The 17678-nt window shown below is 44.3% G+C and overlaps 1 protein-coding gene across 2 annotated transcripts in view; it reads left to right on the top strand.

Annotated features, from left to right (window-relative positions):
• The window catches only part of CPNE4 (copine 4), a 407594-nt gene that overhangs the window by 367787 nt on the left and 22129 nt on the right, over positions 1 to 17678 (top strand). For both annotated transcript variants that reach the window (XM_053669575.1, XM_037143900.2), the window contains exons 10-11: positions 2073 to 2132; positions 12388 to 12521. In XM_053669575.1, coding sequence (XP_053525550.1) covers positions 2073 to 2132; positions 12388 to 12521 — 194 coding nt within the window. The remainder of the gene's footprint in view (positions 1 to 2072; positions 2133 to 12387; positions 12522 to 17678) is intronic.

Here is a 17678-nt window from a genome sequence, read left to right on the forward strand (position 1 = left end):
ACATCCTTACCTGACAAGAGAGTAGAGGAAAAGACTGACTGGTCTGGTGTTGGTCCCAGGCCCACTCTTGAACCAGTCCCTGGGACCAGGGAATAATGTATTGTGACTGGCCTTCTGGGGTCATTGTTTTAATCATGTCTATTTATTTATTTTTATTTTTATAATGCTTTGACACCTGAGGGCCTTGTAGGGACTGCCTCTCCCAGAGGTAGCTAATTCCTATAGATAGCAATCCATTTGCCTGCAAGCCTGCCTTCAATATGCAGGCCAATCAATCCAGAGCCTACACTCCCAACTACCTCCTTTACTTTTACACACCAAGGCAATGTTCTGCCTGCACTATATCACCCCAGGGCCAGGTTTCAGACAATTAGAGGCCACCCCTATAGCTAGAGCCTGCCAAAATTATCCAAACCTCAACCTGCTCAGTTGCTTGCCTCACCTCACTCATTTTTTCCCATAAAACCCACAATAAAGACATTTACTCACACTTTCCCCTCATTCCTGCCTCTTGACTAGAGCTAGTACTTCTCCATCTGCCCCACCCTACCTGGCATGACAGACAGGCCTCCTCACCTTTGGGGAACTGAGTGATAAACTCTTCTTTCAAAGGCAGTCGTCTCTGGTCAGCTTACCTCCGTACACCAGTCACATCCCAGGTACATTCAAAATGTCATGTGGTCATCCCTGCACCCAGAGGAGCAGGAGAAAAGAAGATCTAGATGAATGAATTCACTTGTTTCCTTTAGGTGTCATAGGATATGTGCATGTATCTGTTTTGATTCTGTGCGAGTTGATCTGACAGTTCAGCACTCAAAGGCCATTGCTATTGAACTCATTTTCTTAACATACGTACAATAGTAGGGTATCCCAACTATCAGGCAAAGCACTGCCATAGGAAGCCAAGAGCAAGCACTGTTCAGAGGGCCAAGTGAACATCAGCTCTAGAAAAGTCTGTTAGTAGGTGGGTGCCATCTGGAGGTAGAACCTAGAGACACCAACATGGGGTTTTGTGGGTGAGTCTCTGAGAAGCTGCCCTGAGCATTAGATGGAGTCTGAGAAGTGTTGAAAACCACAGTTACTATTTGTCCAAGTAAAAGGACCTATAACCTTCACAACTATAGGTACTGTGTCTTTTTTTCTCATCACTATGTCTCTAATATCTAGTACCTGGTAGGGTGGGAGTGGGGTGGAAGGCTCAATAAACCTTGTTGAATAAATGAATAGATGAATGTCACCAAGAGTCATGCAGCAGAATCACAAAGAAGCCGATGTTAAAATCGGAAATAGATAAGGCACATCAGAACTCAAATGGTAGTGGTGGGCAGAAAGCAAGGACCATGCATACTTCCAGCATAGAGGTCACAAGAATGGACTATACAGTTCAGACGGTCACCATTGGAGTCCCACCTCTTCCATCTACTAGGTAGGTAATCTTAGCCTCAGTGTCCTCATTGACAAAACGGGCACAATAATAATAGAGTAGTATACCTTGATAGGGTTGTTCCAAGAATTAAATGAGATAATGGATATGACGTGCCTGACATACTGTAAGTGCTCAATAAATGTTAGTCATTGCTGTTCATGGCAGGGGAGGAATCCAACTAACTGGAAGCCGTTGGAAGAGGGCTTCTCGGGTCACAGGGATCTTGACACTGCCAATCTAGAGTCCCTGTAGAAAAAGAATGTTACCAGGACTAGGACGTAGACACAGAGAGCAGGACTGACACCCAGTGTGAGACTTTATTGATTTCAAAACAGTGATGACCCTGAAAAATATAGTGTTAGTCTCACCCCAGAGACAGAAGCTGATGAAAACCATCCATAAACCAAAAGTGGGGTGGGGAGGAGAAAGGGATGGCTACCTGCAGTCTTCACAGGCTTGTCTGAATTCAGCATTGCTTTCTTTCTCTTTTTTAATGAAACCAAACAGCTGACCCATCTTTTTCCCACAGATCTCTCTCTGCTCTTTCCTCTAGTTTAGCAGCCTAACCCCAAAATTTAAGCCTTCTGTCTGTAAGGACACAGATGACACCATTACTAAGACAGTGTCCCCTCCTCCTCCTATGCAGATCCACAAGATGCATTCTTTCTTGGACTACATCATGGGCGGCTGCCAAATCCAGTTTACAGTAAGTTGTTTCCTCATTTGTTCTTATTCAAGGGGCAAGACTGGGGAATGATGCTGGGCTCGGGGCACAAGGAGGCAAAAGTCTATTAAAACACTAGTCAGCTTTGTGCAAGTCTCATTGCTGAAATATGGTAGGGTCACATGTTTTTAAATAAATTCATATTTTTGTTTTTCCCAGTGATTATGGTTTTCAACATCATGTCAGGAAATTCATGCCATTGAACCTCAGGTGGTTTGGGAAGCCATCCTAATGCTTCTCATTCACTCACTGACTGTATAAGGCATCAGGCAGTAGGCACAGTACCAGGTCTCATCACCTGGTGAGAATGATTGGAAGGAAGTGAACCAGGCTAGTAACACCTACTGAACCAGGGCAGGTGCCTTTGTTGTATTCACGTGGCCAGAATATAGGCACCAACGTCATGTCCAATGGTCAATGCTAGGACCAAGCCATACGAGTGGTTCATCAGGCAATGCAGAGGTAAATTCCAAAAGATTAGAAAACCAGTCTTTCAAAGTTTAGAAAGGGAGTAAATACCTAGGCTCAGTGGGTAGATCTACATGTCATCTGTAAGCCCACGGGATTCACATATTCCTTAACATGCTTCTGGGTGGGCGGGCTGGGTCTCTTTAAAGTTTCCAGGTAGGCCAAATTTGTGAGTCCATCTACTGTGGAAAAACTTGTTCTTAGACTTGGGCAGATGTGACCTCCAGAAAGCGAACCCCCACGTGGTAAGAGTAGATCTTCTAAAACCTATGGGAAAGCAGCATGGATATAAACAAGAAGATTACAATAGTGCAGTGTTTGTTCTTCTCATTACAGGAGTATACTCATGAAGCTCAGCCCTGTTCAACCCCCTAGACTGGCTCAATCGCATGAGGAAGTCAAGAAGAATGGGTTTAATTTTTAGTCCAGGTTTGAGCCCAAGAGAGTTGACAGAACCAACGAATGCCCATGACCTGAGATAGTGGTGCTCAAAGAACTAGAAGGGGAACTCCTGAGGGGCGGAGTTAAGGCGTCTTTTGTTAGGTCAGACTCTCCCTAGCTAGAGGCTTATCCTCTGCAGTAATCTCAGATGCATCTACCCATGTCCTGCCTAAAGTCGGGCATCATTCATTTACCCCTGATTAGTTACAGGGGTTAAGTATAGAATTTTGTCATTTCTTTGAGGTCTGATCTTCTTTGAAGACACACCCACCCAACCTTCCTATGTGCACACTGGCACATATAGAAGGTAGCAAACATGTTCGTGGTGGCACACACATCTGACTTTCACTGTCCTGTGGGTTCTTTGTCTCTCTGAGTGTATAAAAATGAAGTAGAGAAGCCAGCAATGTCATACAGGAGAGCTACTAGAAACAGTGTCTGTCCCAAGATCTTAGGCAAAGGAGTGATTTCAAGAAACTATTTATAGGTTTTCAAGGGAAAGCTCTATTGATTTGGGTTTCTTTTAGATTCTATAGATCCCATGCTCTTGAACAACATTTTATTCAACCTCCAGGGCCTTGCCTTGCCCTTGAATTGTGCTGCAAAGGATCAGCCCCTATAAAAAACAGAAGTTTAGTCTCACAGGGTTCCCAGGCCTACATCCTGACTTCCAAAGGTCTGTAAGCCTTCCCGATACAGAAGCATTGCCCTATTGGCTTTGATCTCCCCTTCTTTCTCACTTTTGCTGACCCTCCCCAATGAGAGGTACTACCTTAATGGGTCTCACCATCATCTCCCCAGTCTCAGCTTCTCAGCCTCTCCCGAATCAACTGATGGACCTATGGTGGGCCTGGAGTGAATCTGGAACAAGGAATGAAGAAAGGAGGAGAATGTACACATAAATGCTGATAAGGGGACAGGCCATCATCGGTGTCTGCCACCAAGCCCTTGACCTGGCAGGTTCAGGCTGGGCTTCAGAGGAAGGTTGCAAAGTGTTCTGTTTTAAGCTTTCTAGTAAAGAACACATCCCAGTCACTTCAATGTAATTTTCCTCCAAAATTAAGTCAGCTTTCTCATTAATTTATTACTGCTCAAGCAGTACATCTAATATAAAATATAAGCTGTAAAGCAAACTATTAATAAAAATTAGCACATCTTACTTAATATGGTCTATAGGGGTTTAGTATCTGTCCTGTAATTAGTTGAAACCATCTGGCAACATGAAAGGAAGGTGGCAGAGGGATAAGAAACGAGAAGAGGGCTTCCTGGCCCCGAGATAGGCAGAGAGGGAGGAGAAAAGATGTTTGTTGTAGTCAGAAACTCCCATGGGCACAAATTAATTAAGCCCAGAAGCTTTAGCCAAGATGAACTTCCTGTCTCCCTGGAGACAGACCTTCAAGAACCAGCAGTGCAATAAAGTTCTGGGTGTTTCCTCTACTCTTGACCCTCCCCCCTGCACCCCAGGAGGCCTTCCTCTTCGGCTGCACTAGCCAGCCTTTCTGGCTCACAAGGTTTAGTTGACTGTGACCAATGGGAAGAACCAGCCAGAGATCAAAGAATGAGAGGAGGGAGAAGTGGGGTGGCCCAGGGCCCCCACTGACCCCGTGCCCCCACAGACACTGCCAGGCTGTGGTTTGTCAGTGACCATGTTCCTCTGCAGAAGGTCACGGTACCTGTCAGGTGCCCTGTCCTGCAGGTAGTACTCTTATGAAGTTCTAGCAATGACTTTTCCCTACTCTTTCTAGTCAGTCCCTCTTAACCTTTTTGAATTGTCTTTCCATTAAACTCTCCCTGGCCACCCCTTTTGAGGGGGCCATTTGTTTCCTATCAAGACTGTCACCCAATGGGCATGATGAACAGGAGCAAGGAGAAAGCTTTTGCACCTTCCATGGATGCCTAGTGCTTCCGATTCAACCTTCACCTTTCCTTCAGGTGCCAGGCTAATGTATATTAGGTGCTCAAAAATATTTTTGTTGAATTATAAATGGATTGAACCCAGAATCTTCAGGAAGAGATAAAGTTTAGGGACAAGAGGAAATTTAATGAATAAATACACTAGGTTTTTGCTTTGTAAAGCACCCCTATGAACGTAAATGTTTATGCATCTATATATTCTAATGATACATGCTGAAACCTTGTTATGAATGAGCGGGGTATATTTAAGGGAGTGTTGTGGAAGTGGTTGGAATTTTGAGATAATTTGCTGAATAAAGAAATGTTCAGAAGCCTCTTGGGCAGGACATTGAAGCTATCAGACCCATGCTAGGGAAATAAATCTGGGAGTGTCGGTGAAAGGCACCAAGAGTGGCGAAGGGACTGTGGAAGATGAAGCAAGAAGATTAAAGCCCACTGCGACAGTCCTGAGGACAGGCAGTGAGGGGCAGTAGAGGGGCAGCAGGCAGAAGAGGCACTGTGGAAAGAGAGGCAGCAAGCCTTGGCTCGCAATACTAAGGGAAAAGCAGCAGAGAATGATGAGTCCAGGAGGATTCCAGTCTTTTGTGCCTGACCGACAAAGCATGGCCGTCCTTCTCGTGGAAATATGGAACTCCAGGGGGGCTGCTGGACAGGTGATGAGTCTGTGGACATGTTGGAAGTACTTTCAGATGCCCCAGTGCAGCTGGCACTTTATAAATATGGGCCCAGGTTTCAGGAGAGAGATGCAAGCAGTACATATATGGGTCTAAATAAAGTGGTCAAAGGGAAGACTCCAGAAAGCAAAGGAGCCTGGAGACAGGAAATGATAGAAGACCTGCATTTGGTAGCCAGGGAGAGAGGGGCCAGCAGTAAGAGATGCCAGAGGCAACAGCCTAGAGCTGACTCCAATGATTAGGCAAAAGAGGTTACAAAACTGAGGATAATAATCCCAGAACCTAAAGAGAAGTCTAAGGGTGAAGAGTAAAAATCGATGACTGGGTTATGTGATGAGTAGGGACACACCTTTGAAAGAACCATTTTAGCAGAAGGAGACAGGGAAGACCCTGGAATGAGGGCATAAACAGGAGGTAAGGAAGTAAACACAGCAGGACGCTACTGTTCATTCAATAAGGCTGACAGTAAAGAAGGAGGGCAGGAGAGGGGAAGAAGGATGGCAACTGGAGGATTAAAAAGGGGAGGTTTTAGTCCAGAATTTGACCAGAGCAGAGGAGAAGGCCAAGGGGAGAGGAGAGATACGTGTTGCTCGAAAAGAGCCCTCGTCAATGATTCTTATTCTTTTTTGGTCACCTGGACCACTTAGGAATCTGATTTAAGATCTGTGTTGCCTCACCAGAAAATGCACATGCTCCATTTTGCACACTATTCTGAGGACAATCCTTGTTCCTCCTGTGAATCGTGAACTTAAGGGCAACTGTGTCCTTGCAGTCTTGGAGTAGGTGGGTGCAGGTAAAAGAGAGACCATGTGGAGAGAGATGGGGTTAAATATATTTGGCACATGGCACAGCAGCTCAAAATAAAACTAGATACTAGAATTTCACAGGCAAAATACTAAATTACAGACAGCACAGAGACAGACACCATAAGGTGTTTGGAAAGAAAACAGTAGAAGAATTGAATATTTCCTTTGAAAGTTACTGCTTTTCCAGATGCACGAAAATATTCATTACGGAGCAGATTTTCACAGAGACAAGTTGTAAGCAACCTCTGTGCCTGACAATAAGTAATGGCTGTGTGAATGGCAGTATTTTGTTTGGACAATGGCAAGGCCATTTTAAATGGTAATTCTAATGACTGGAAATAACATGGGGACATGTTTATGACATAGTGTTAACTAAAAAAAGAATATAAAGCAGAGCCACCTATGATTAAAACTATCTAAGGTGTTTAAAATATTTGTCTATATACAGATGATAACTAGAAAGGAAAAGAAATAGGGAAAAGGGCTTATTAAGCTGGTGGAATCTTCTAGAGACAAGGATTGCCCTCAGGGTGCTCTTGACCTCCCAAAGTTGTGCACAGAATGGGATGTGTGCCTCTTTCAGTGAGAGGATATCGATTTTGTATCCAATTCTCAAGTGGTTCATGTGACCAAAAAATCATTTTTTCTTATTATTTTCAAATGACCATTTTCATTGTTTGCAATTTTTAGAAATTACAGATGGTGTTGCTTTCCTTAATCTCTAATTTTATAGTCTATATTTTAATAACCTAATGTGATATAATATTATCAACTAAATGTGGCTTCTCCAGGATTAACCTTGAACCCTATTAAAAAAAATCACCAGTTAAAGGTTCTCAGGAAATCTTTTGTAACCCTGACACATTCAGGGCATCCTGTGTCCACACTGTTCCAGTTTGAATTTTAAATCTTTGTTTTATATCCCAGATTAAGCACTGACAGATTCTCGTGTAGACTCTCTGAGAAATGGGAATGAGCCCAGGGTTGAAGAGGGAGGGGAATGCTTTGCAGGAAATTACCTCGGGGGCCTCTTCCGTCTAGTCTAGGTTCCTGTTTCTTGGCTCTCTATGGAGTTTTGAGGAAGTAAAAAAGCACAAGAATATAGCCTGTCATTTAAGGAATGGTGGAAAATAAACAGTATCTTCACCTACAGGCTCATTGTGTAGTTCTAAATTGTATACACAAAAAACAGCTATGTAGCCCGGCAGGTGGTATTGCCGAGAGACTAGGCAGCGGCAGAGGTTGGTTCAAAGAGGTCTCCCTTAGAAAACATCTGGGAGGGTCCCAAATGGCCCATTTGTGACAGGCAGGGAAGGGATCTAAACAGCGTGCTCATTTTATGAAAAAATTAAAAATGTCCAAAGACAGTCACTGGCCAGTGTGGCTCAGTTGGTTGGAGCTTCATCCAGTAAACCGAAAGGTCCCAGGTTTGATTCCCAGTTAGGGCACACACCTAGGTTGCACGTTTGTCCCCGGGCAACTTTCAAGAGGCAACCTGTGGATCAATGTTTCTCTCTTGCATCTATGTCTCTCTCTCTCCCCCCTCTCTAAAATTAATAAGCATGTCCTCAGGAGACACAGTTTCATCATTCACTTCCTGCCTTTTCAGAAAAGCAGCCCCCCACGCATGAGCGACTTGTGGCAGGAGGGAGCATTTTGCATTCTTACAGGACAGGGTTTTGCCAAGCTGCTCCCCAGCTCTGCTTAATGGTGGGAGAGGCGTCCTGGGCAGAAAGAGAGAGCCATGACAGGCCGGGCGCTGTTCTTGGGCTGCCCGCTGAGAAGATAGGAGCACATACCAGAACCGCAGGCTTTTGTAAATAAACGCTCCATATCGGGAAATGAAAGTGTGGTGGCTCTGTGAGCCCACTCCGTTCAGGCCACCAGGCGTCTGTAGCCACCTCCACAAACAGGCAATTTTCAATCATTTGCTTGCTTTTATTTCTCAGCTTCATCCCATCTTTAACCGTCTCCCTGTTGCTTTTTAAAATAAATAGGGAGACAGCAACCTTCCACTCTCTTCTCTTTTCATTCATGCTCACTAGGAAGAGCGCAGAGAATTCTTGGTAGAAGGCCGCCTCCTGAAGACAGGTATTTTATCTCCCGCTCCATCAGGAGATTTCAGAAACCATCCCTTGCCAGGAAAAAGATCTTTAGATGCCACGTACTTAAGATTGTTACTCTCTAGACAAATGATAAAATATTCTCATTATGAGCAATGGAAACGACAGAAAGGGGTAGGAGGTGAGGATCATCGGTTTAGTTCTTTATTCGTCAGGTAACTTTTTTAAGTTTACACCCCTTGCTCAAAGCTTTATCAGAATTCCTGAGCCGGAAGAGTCTCTGTGGGTGTCAGACTCCGGGCGTCCCCGTGGGGAAGGTGGAAACCTGCCTGCCCGCAAACAGAGACAAAGTTTCCATCAGGCACGTTGTTTGCCTAAGTGGCACCCAGTACCAGCCTTCTGACATTGATCTCCTCGATGTCCCGTATCCTCGGGATGTCATCTCCTCCATCCCCACAGAAATCTGGCTGCTCCCTTTCCCCAATTTTCCTAAATGTGGAATCCAGTTCCGCATTTAATCAGTCACCAAATCCGATTCTGTCCTTAACATCTTCAGTCACAATCCCCTGCTCACTATCATTTCCGCCCCACCCTCGTTTGTTACACAGAAGGGCATGATCCCAAGCAGGAGGATAAAGAGTGGAGAGAAATGAAATGTCATAGCAGGGCCAGACAAAGGTGAGGCAACGGAGGCACCAAGGGTGCAAAATTCAAGGAGGCACTGACTCTCAAGATCATGCTAGTGTAGTAGGGTCAGCTGAGAATGAGTGCCCTCCAGAGTGTCTGTCCCAGTCACCTCTCTTGCGTGACCCCAGTTCCAACCCCACGTTTATTTGTCTTTTTATTTTCAAACATGTTGCCAGAATCTGTGTTCATCTAGACATTCTCCCAATACCACAACATACTCATTCAGGTGTTGTACCTGGCCTCAGGTGTCACCACTTGGTGAACTGCCTGCTTGGAGGACCTTGCCCCTACCTGGGGAGGAAAGAGGAATAATTGCATCTCTTGAGTTGTCATTTTTTTAAGGAGGTTCCCCTGCCCCCAAACTTTACATTATCTGATTTTATTCTCTGGTTTTATGTCAAGACACCAGCATGTTTCTGCCATTATAGGATGCCCTTGACACACAGGAAATCAGCACATGGGACAGTGGCCAGCTTCAGGGTGGAGTCGCACAGGTAGGGGAGTGTGGTGATCTGTGGTGAAGGGCGTCATCATGCTAAGGGGTGAGGTGAGCCAGAGATACTCGGTGGTCCTAAAGTATCCACACCTGCCAATGATTTGCATTTCAGATAAATTGGAACAGAATCAAGGTTATTTCCATAAAAACATTCTCTTTGGAAGCCTCTAGATTTCGAAAATGTTTTCTTCAGTAGGAGAGAAAGAGGTTGCTCTACATCTGGCCTCCCCAGCCCTGTTTTCACCTTTGAAACACTTCATACGTATACATGCAGGGTGCCATCACTTACGTGTGTCTCCTCAGGACCGAAAGGCTGAGTTGGTGGCCTTCTGCATGTTTGAGCTTAGGAAAACCAGGAGACCTCTAGGTGTCTGATTCCTTCAGACACCGTCTCTCAAGCACCTCTGAAGTGTGCTTCTTGGACCTCTGTCTGGTTGGGGCCTGGTGGGTGGGTTCTGAAATGCTTCCACCTCCTCCTAGTTCACAAATACACATAGGTCCCCTCCCTCCCCACAACCACTATGTCATCAGTCTGTGAATAAAAGGGCCATCAACTATTGTCTTCCTCTTTTATTCCCTAATGGATTGGCTCTCACCTGCTGGCTAAAATTTATCTCAGAATACACTGGATTTTACTTGTCCTTTTAGGTCCTTTTACTAGTCATCCTCGGTAACATGTTTGACCACTGTTGTACACGCAGGAGCACACATACACACACACTGCAACCGCCCTTTTCCTACCTTCTACAAACTTCTCTTTGTAGAGAAGAGACCTCTACAAAGTTGGTCTCTTTGTGACCAACTTCTCTTTGGTCACAAAGAGATCTTCATTTGCGGTCATTCTTCTCTCCTAAACTACTGTACTTGCCTCCTAGTTAGTCTCCCTTCCTCCAGGCCAGATCCCTTCCATCCTTTGTAGGACTAAAACATACCCAGGAGACATCTCCGCATGCTGGTTGCAGACCTTCCTGTCCTCGTGGGTGTATACCAGAATAACAGCAGAGCAGAGTCTTTGGAGCCATGTGGACTTGAGTTTGAACTGGTTCCATCCCCCTAACCTGTGTGGCTTTCATCACGCTTGGGTATCAGGCTCTTCATCAAACAAAAGGAATAAAATATCTACCTCCCAGAGTCCTTGTGAAAATGAATCATACCTATAAAGCAGTTAGTGTAGTATTGGACACAGAGCAGGGTTACCTCTTTCTTCTTCCCTTAGTCGGTTCTAGTAAGGGCGTCTACGAGGGGTAGGAAAGTACTGTGCCATTTTTATTCACATGACCTTTCCTTTGGAAACACTGGGAGTACCAGCATTTTATCCATTGGTATTCCCTTGTCGAAAACATCTGCATGTTCTGAAAATAGAATTTGTATCCTGCTTCAATTAATTTTCAACATAGTCCTATGGAGGGGTGAGGGGGAAAATCAGTAAAAAAAATAACTTCATAAATAAAGAGGCTATAAGTAAATTAGTTAGCTTTATCTCATCTAGTTACTTTGATTCTGTTGCAGGCTTACAACATGAGATATGGGTGACATTTTTTCTCTGTGAACTTTTCTCTTCTAGGCTAAACAGACAGCACAGAGCACTTTGTCCTTTCAAAAGTAACTTCTCACCTTCACAAACCCAATGAGACGCCCTAGTCATTTGCTATAACGATTCTGCCAAATATTTGATGTTGTGCAGATGATGTTTCCCACCCATGAGATCATGAGAGAAAACAGAGACTTTGTGTTATTAGTAAGCCAGTGAGTGAATTCTGCTGAACTCCAAGAAAAGGAAAAGATGCAACATGAACCTTTCTTTCTTCCCCTATAACTCTTTCATTTTAATCCCTCTCTCCCCCTCCTTACCCCAATTTCTAGAGAGGTGTTTGCTGGGTGGACAGTGATTTAAATAGTAATTGTGTTAGAAATCAGAAGGAATTCCTTCCCATTTTAGCACTCTTGAAGCTTGGCTCAAGCATTTTTGTTGTTGTTATAGTGTTGGGTGAGTCCATTTTTTATTTAGATGATCTTGGGAGTCAGAATAAATTTGAGAAGCTCAAGGATAATGACTCCCTGGTGGGAAGACAGGACTCACTTCTCCATTTCCCACTCACAATGCACCTAACATCCAGGCACCTTCTCTGTTACAAGGCAGCAGTTCTTACATGAATGGGAACCGAAAGCTGAATACCTTATGCAGAACTGCTCCTTGCAGAAATTCATTATAGCCACATCAACACATCTCTCTTCAATACGGCCACTCATGAAAATACAACAATGGCTTCATTAGATAGACCACAGCTTTAACACAGAATGTGGTTTTCAGGGATTTGACCTATGGCTCCAGGATGTCATTGCTTTTCCAGAGAGCACAGACATGCTTTCTCTGTGAATTATGATATTCTGTCCCTGCTGCCTGGTGACATGGATCAGTGGCAGCTGAACTTTCTGACCTGTGTGTCAATCCGAAGTTGTTTAGAAAGGGAGAAGAGAGACCACTGGGGGATAGGAGATGGAAGACTACGGAAATGATCTCAACCCTGGTTTCTAAGCTAATTAATTTTTTCTCTAACTCTCCCCATTGGCAGGGTGCATGACATACTGCTTTTGTCCATCTCAGGCTGTACCTGCCTTGTGGCCAATCACAATTCCCACAAGACACATTCACTTTAAATCTACCCATTCTCCTGTTTTCTCTTCCAGGTAGCTATAGATTTCACTGCCTCAAACGGGGACCCCAGGAACAGCTGTTCCCTGCACTACATCCACCCGTACCAACCCAACGAGTACCTGAAGGCCTTGGTGGCTGTGGGGGAGATTTGCCAAGACTATGACAGGTATGAGTTTTGGTCGGCTCAGGCCTTACTGTCCCTCTGCAGATTCCTCCGTGGTTTTCAGATTGAGATGAAGTTGTTCATGTGTTTGTTCAAGAAGGCTCTTTGAAGTAGAACCAATGTAAACATAAATATGGGTAAATCCCAGTTGACTCCCCTTGGTGATTATAAAACAAAGCTAGTTAATAACGAGCAGCAACCTGATGGAATGCTCTTTTCAACCAGGAAAATAATGAAAACAATTCTATCCTTCAATTTCAGAGAAAATTTAGGGGATAGTATGATTTCTGTTTTATCTAGTCTCATAATTGGTGATAATCACACTTTTTAAAAAAGCTGTTACCACAGGCACCATAAAGAATGACTCAACCTAGGAACCAACAGGACAGGTAATGGGAAAGGTACCGTTAGGGTCCTTCCTGCTGGCGAGTCTCTGGACTCAGTGTGATCATTGCCAGGAACTCAGGGGCGTGAGGGCTGCTGGGGAATGAACAGAGAGGTCCAGTAAAATCAGAAAGCTTTCAGCACTCGCGCTCTTGCCGACACTTCCCCTCCTAAACATTCAGAGTAGAGGACAGCAGCATTTGCATTTTCTTATTGAAGTGATACTTCTGATACTTCACCTTGAGACGATTGTGGAGATAACTTGAATTTTAGCTCCGATTTCCTTCGGCCCCAATACAGGAAGGATGCCTAAAGGGGTTTGTAGCATATGGAGATTTTTACCAAGAAAAGACTGACAATTTGCATCTCCACTCCCAGAAGCTTCTCCATATATCCTCAGGACTCCAAAAACAGTCCCGCTCACCCTTCTTTCTGTCTCACACACATTACACACACCCCCAAATAATCCAGTATAATAATGTGTGCACAGAAGACAAGGAAGATGAAAGGAGGTCTCTCAGTAATCTTAGTAACTCTTAAATTCTTGAAATGCTTATAAAAGAAACAGAGTGAGTAAATGCACTTGATATGCGTCATTCAATAAATGCTTAATAATGCAGCTGACTCAGACTCTTCAGGGGAGAAGCCGTGTAATAATGAATTCCCGAGAGAAAATTGGTGGGTTGTCAGAAAATGAGGTGCTGACGGCCAGCACCCTGACCGTGGCCTGGGGCAGCCTTGCTGGCTAGTCTGGAGCAAGTTGCCACACGTCTCTGTGCACTGGTCACCTCACACGCTGGATGTGGAGACTCTGATTGGAGCGACATGTTCATCTTTTGGGACTGCTATCCCTTTATAGTGTGAGGCAGACAGAGTCTGAGGAGTGTTTTGTATTCCCTCAAAAATACAGGTCCGGCACAAAAATAAGATATGACATCTTAGGGGTTAGGTGAAAAATCGTGACTCTTTTTAAAACCATAATAGAATAATTCTGAAGTTATGGGCTCCAAGTGGCCAAGAAAATCAGGTCTCTTCAGGTCAGGCAATCACTTACATAAGCATATGCATATATATGTATGTATGCATATGTATGTATATATATGACAGCTCAGCGTAAAATGAACAAATACCTAGAAAGAAAAGGAGGATTGTAAAACCTGGGCACTCTTTTAAGAGACTCCCCAGCAGACTGTGTAAAGCAAGCTGCTCTCTTGAAAACTGACAAGTGCCGCCTTTGCGTGGGTGGACAGGCAGTAGACAGGCAGAGTCAGAAAATTTCAAGTCCGTGCTTTGGCATTAATTTTTCCTCAGATCAAAGCCAGTGAGGTTGATGCTCAGAAAGAAACACTTGAATAAAAACTGACGGAAGGCATCGTCGCCCCTCCCGCAGTGACGTGGAGGCTTTTGATCCCCATGAGCCTTAGAAATCCCTCCCGGCCTCTGACAGCCAGGGCGTTCTTTCTGCCTTGTGCAGTCATTGCCGGCAGGTCGTGACGAGGTGACCCATGAAACAGAACAGCTTCGAGACGTGTAAAGCTCTTCTCAGGGTGGCCTGGAAGCGTAGCTCCTTCCAGGTGTCTGGTCCTCCAGCCCAGAAGGAAATCCTGCCAGCCTGTTCTGTCTCTGCACCTCTGAAACATACCACCACTCATCACCTCCCCTTTGACTCCACAAGTCACACTTGCACACAGGCTTACACACATGCACACACAGGCACACACTCCTATTTTCCTAGCCGGTTGTAGATTTGCCCAGCTCCTGTAGACATCCTGGCCTCCTCAGGCTGCTCAAGGCCAAGGCAATAGCCATCGTTGGTCTCATGGAGATGTGTCTTTGGCCGCCTGCCGTGTCCTCCAATAAAAAGGCTGGTGTATCTGCTGTCAAGAGAGTATAGATTCTGAATACATTGCTTGGAAGCACAGGCTGCCTTTTATAGATGCGGCCACCCCAGAACGAGACAAGGATCTCAGAAACCGAGGCAGCGGGCTTCCTCCTCGGTGTGCTGGGTGCGGTGCTCAGACTCAAGGTTAGAACTGAAAGCCAGCCTGACAGGTGTTTTCAAGTTCTGAGGATTTCCAAGGGTGGAAAGCAGAAGGCAGATTAAGACCACAGTGTGACCTTTTCCGTCCTACCAATGTCAGTCAGTGGTTCTCAACCTTGGCTGCACGCTGGAACCTCTCGAGAGGATTTAAAATGCACTACTGCCTGGGCTCCGATTTAGTTAGACTGTGATTTAGCTAGGCTGGTGCACTTCTTGTGGAATCAGGATTTTTAATTCTAATGGGCATGTGGGGTTGAGACCCAAAGCTGTTAGGCAAGGTGGGTCAAATGCAATGGCTAAGAGCTTATGCAGGACCTACTAGGTGCCAAGCACCTCACATAGTGCCATAAGGAGAGACCGAAGTTAATAAAGCACAGTTTTCCCCCCAAGTGGTTCACAATCTCATGGGCGAGAAAGGCACATAAATAAAAAGACCTGGGCAGTGCTGTCCTCTGGGGGCTGCATGCAGAGGGCACAGATAACTCCTTTGTGGGAAGAGAAGTGGCCAAGGAGGGCCGCCTGGGCATGGTGAATCCTGCTAATTCTGTCCTTCATGGATGAACTAACTCTTGTTATTCTGAGTCATTAGACCAGACCAGCCGGGCAGGGCAGAGTTAGCAGGGGTCATAGGAAGAGCATGGGGCCCTGCTGACAGGTGGCCCTGGGTTCAGACCCCAGCTCTGTGGCCCGTGTTCTCCTCAGGGTGACATCCCCTGGGTTTTGGTTCCCTTGATTGCAAACTGAAGCTTTAACTTCCCTCACAGAGCACTTGTAAGGATTAGATGTTAAGTGGGTGGCTAGCACAGAGATGTGAAGTTCAGCACAGGGAATATAGTCAATAACGTTGTAATGACTGTGTATGGTGTTGGGTGGGTGCTTAAATTATGGGTTCTCTCAGGGAGAACACTTTGTAAATTATATCATTGTCTAGCCACTATGCTGTGCACCTGAAACTAATATAAAATAACATGGAATGTCAACTATAATTGAAATATAAGATTTTTAAAAATAAATTAGTTCATGCAGCTGAAAGAGTACATAAAGCAGCTAGGTAACACAGGGTCTGTCTGTTGTAAATACTCCACCAATGATGGGGACTATTATCATTAATACTCCTAATTTATTTTTTAAAAATAAACTATACACAACAGGGGAAAGAAGTTTTGTGTCAAATTAAAGGTCATTTTGGACCAAGAACCTTTAAAAAATTGGCTCATATGACCCTAAAATGAATTTTATAAAAACGCATAACATTCACACATTTTTACATTGAAATCTAACATTTTTCCATCATAAGTTTAAATAGTGACAACGAATGAAAATTCTCGTGTATTGTAAATATGAGCATTTAAAAATAAAACTCTTATATAACTTTGTGAGTGCGTTCAGGGGCCTCTAAATGCCACAGCTGTTAGATGCCCACCAGCATCCATTTAAAAATGCATGAACAAGCTTTTCACTTTGAGTGGAGAGTCTTTTTTTTTTAATTTTTTTATTGATTATGCTGTTACAGTTGTTCTATTCCCCCTTTCATTCCGCTCCACCCTACCCCCCATCCCCACCATTACCCCCCTTTAGTTTATGACCATGTGTCTCAAGTCCTTTAGATTCTATATTTCCCGTGCTATTCTTGCCCCCCCATCTATTTTCTATCTACTGTCTATGCTACTTATTTTCTGTACCATCTCCCCCCCTTCTCCTCCTCCCACTCCCCTGTTGCTAACCCTCCTTGAGATCTTCATTTCTATGTTTCCACTCCTGATCTAGCTGTCCTTTTAGTTTGCTTTTGTTTTAGGTGTGGTTGTTAATAACTGTGAGTTTGTTGTCCTTTCACTGTTCATGTTTCTTTAACTTCTTTTTCTTAGATAAGTCCCTTTAACATTTCATAGAATAAGGGCTTGGTGATGATGAACTCCTTGAATTGGATCTTATCTGAGAAGCACTTTATCTGTCCTTCTATTCTAAATGAAAGTTTTGCTGGATAGAGCAATCTTGGATGTAGGTCTTTGGATTTCATGACTTGGAATACCTCTTTCCAGCCCCTTCTTGCCTGTAAGGTCTCTTTTGAGAAATCCGCTGACAGTCTGATGGGGACTCCTTTGTAGGTGACTGTCCCCTTAGCTCTTGCTGCTTCTAGAATTCTCTCCTTCATTTTAATTTTGGCTAATGTAATTATGATGTGTCTTGGTGTGTTCCTTCTTGGGTCCAACTTCTTTGGGACTCTCTGAGCTTCCTGGATTTCCTGGAAGTCTATTTCCTTTGCCAGATTGGGGAAATTCTCCTTTATTATTTGTTCAAATAAGTTTTCCACTGGTGGCTGTGCCTTTCCCCCTTCTGGTACCCGTATAATTCGGATGTTGGAGCGTTTAAAGATGTCCTGGAGGTTCCTAAGACTCTCCTCATTTCTTTGAATTCTTGCTTCTTGACTCTTTTCTGTTTGGCCATTATTTGCTTTCTTCTGGTCCACTCCATTGATTTGAGTCCCAGTTTCCTTTTCATTGCTATTGGTGCCCTGTGCAATTTCATTCATTTCAATTAGTTTCGCCTTCATATATTTGTCTAATTTGTGGCTATAATCAACCAGTTCTGTGAGGATCCTGATGACCAGTGTTTTAAACTGTGCGTCTGAGAGTTTTGCTATTTCTTCATCGCTTAGATCTATGGGCGCTGGGGCTTTGAGATTTTGCGACATTTTTGGTCTGTTCTGGCCCTTTAAGTGTGAGAAGCGGCGCCTT

The sequence above is a fragment of the Artibeus jamaicensis genome, unplaced genomic scaffold, assembly GCF_021234435.1.
Source record: "Artibeus jamaicensis isolate MK-2021 breed Jamaican fruit bat unplaced genomic scaffold, CSHL_Jam_final contig_519, whole genome shotgun sequence".
NCBI classification, from domain to species: domain Eukaryota; kingdom Metazoa; phylum Chordata; class Mammalia; order Chiroptera; family Phyllostomidae; genus Artibeus; species Artibeus jamaicensis.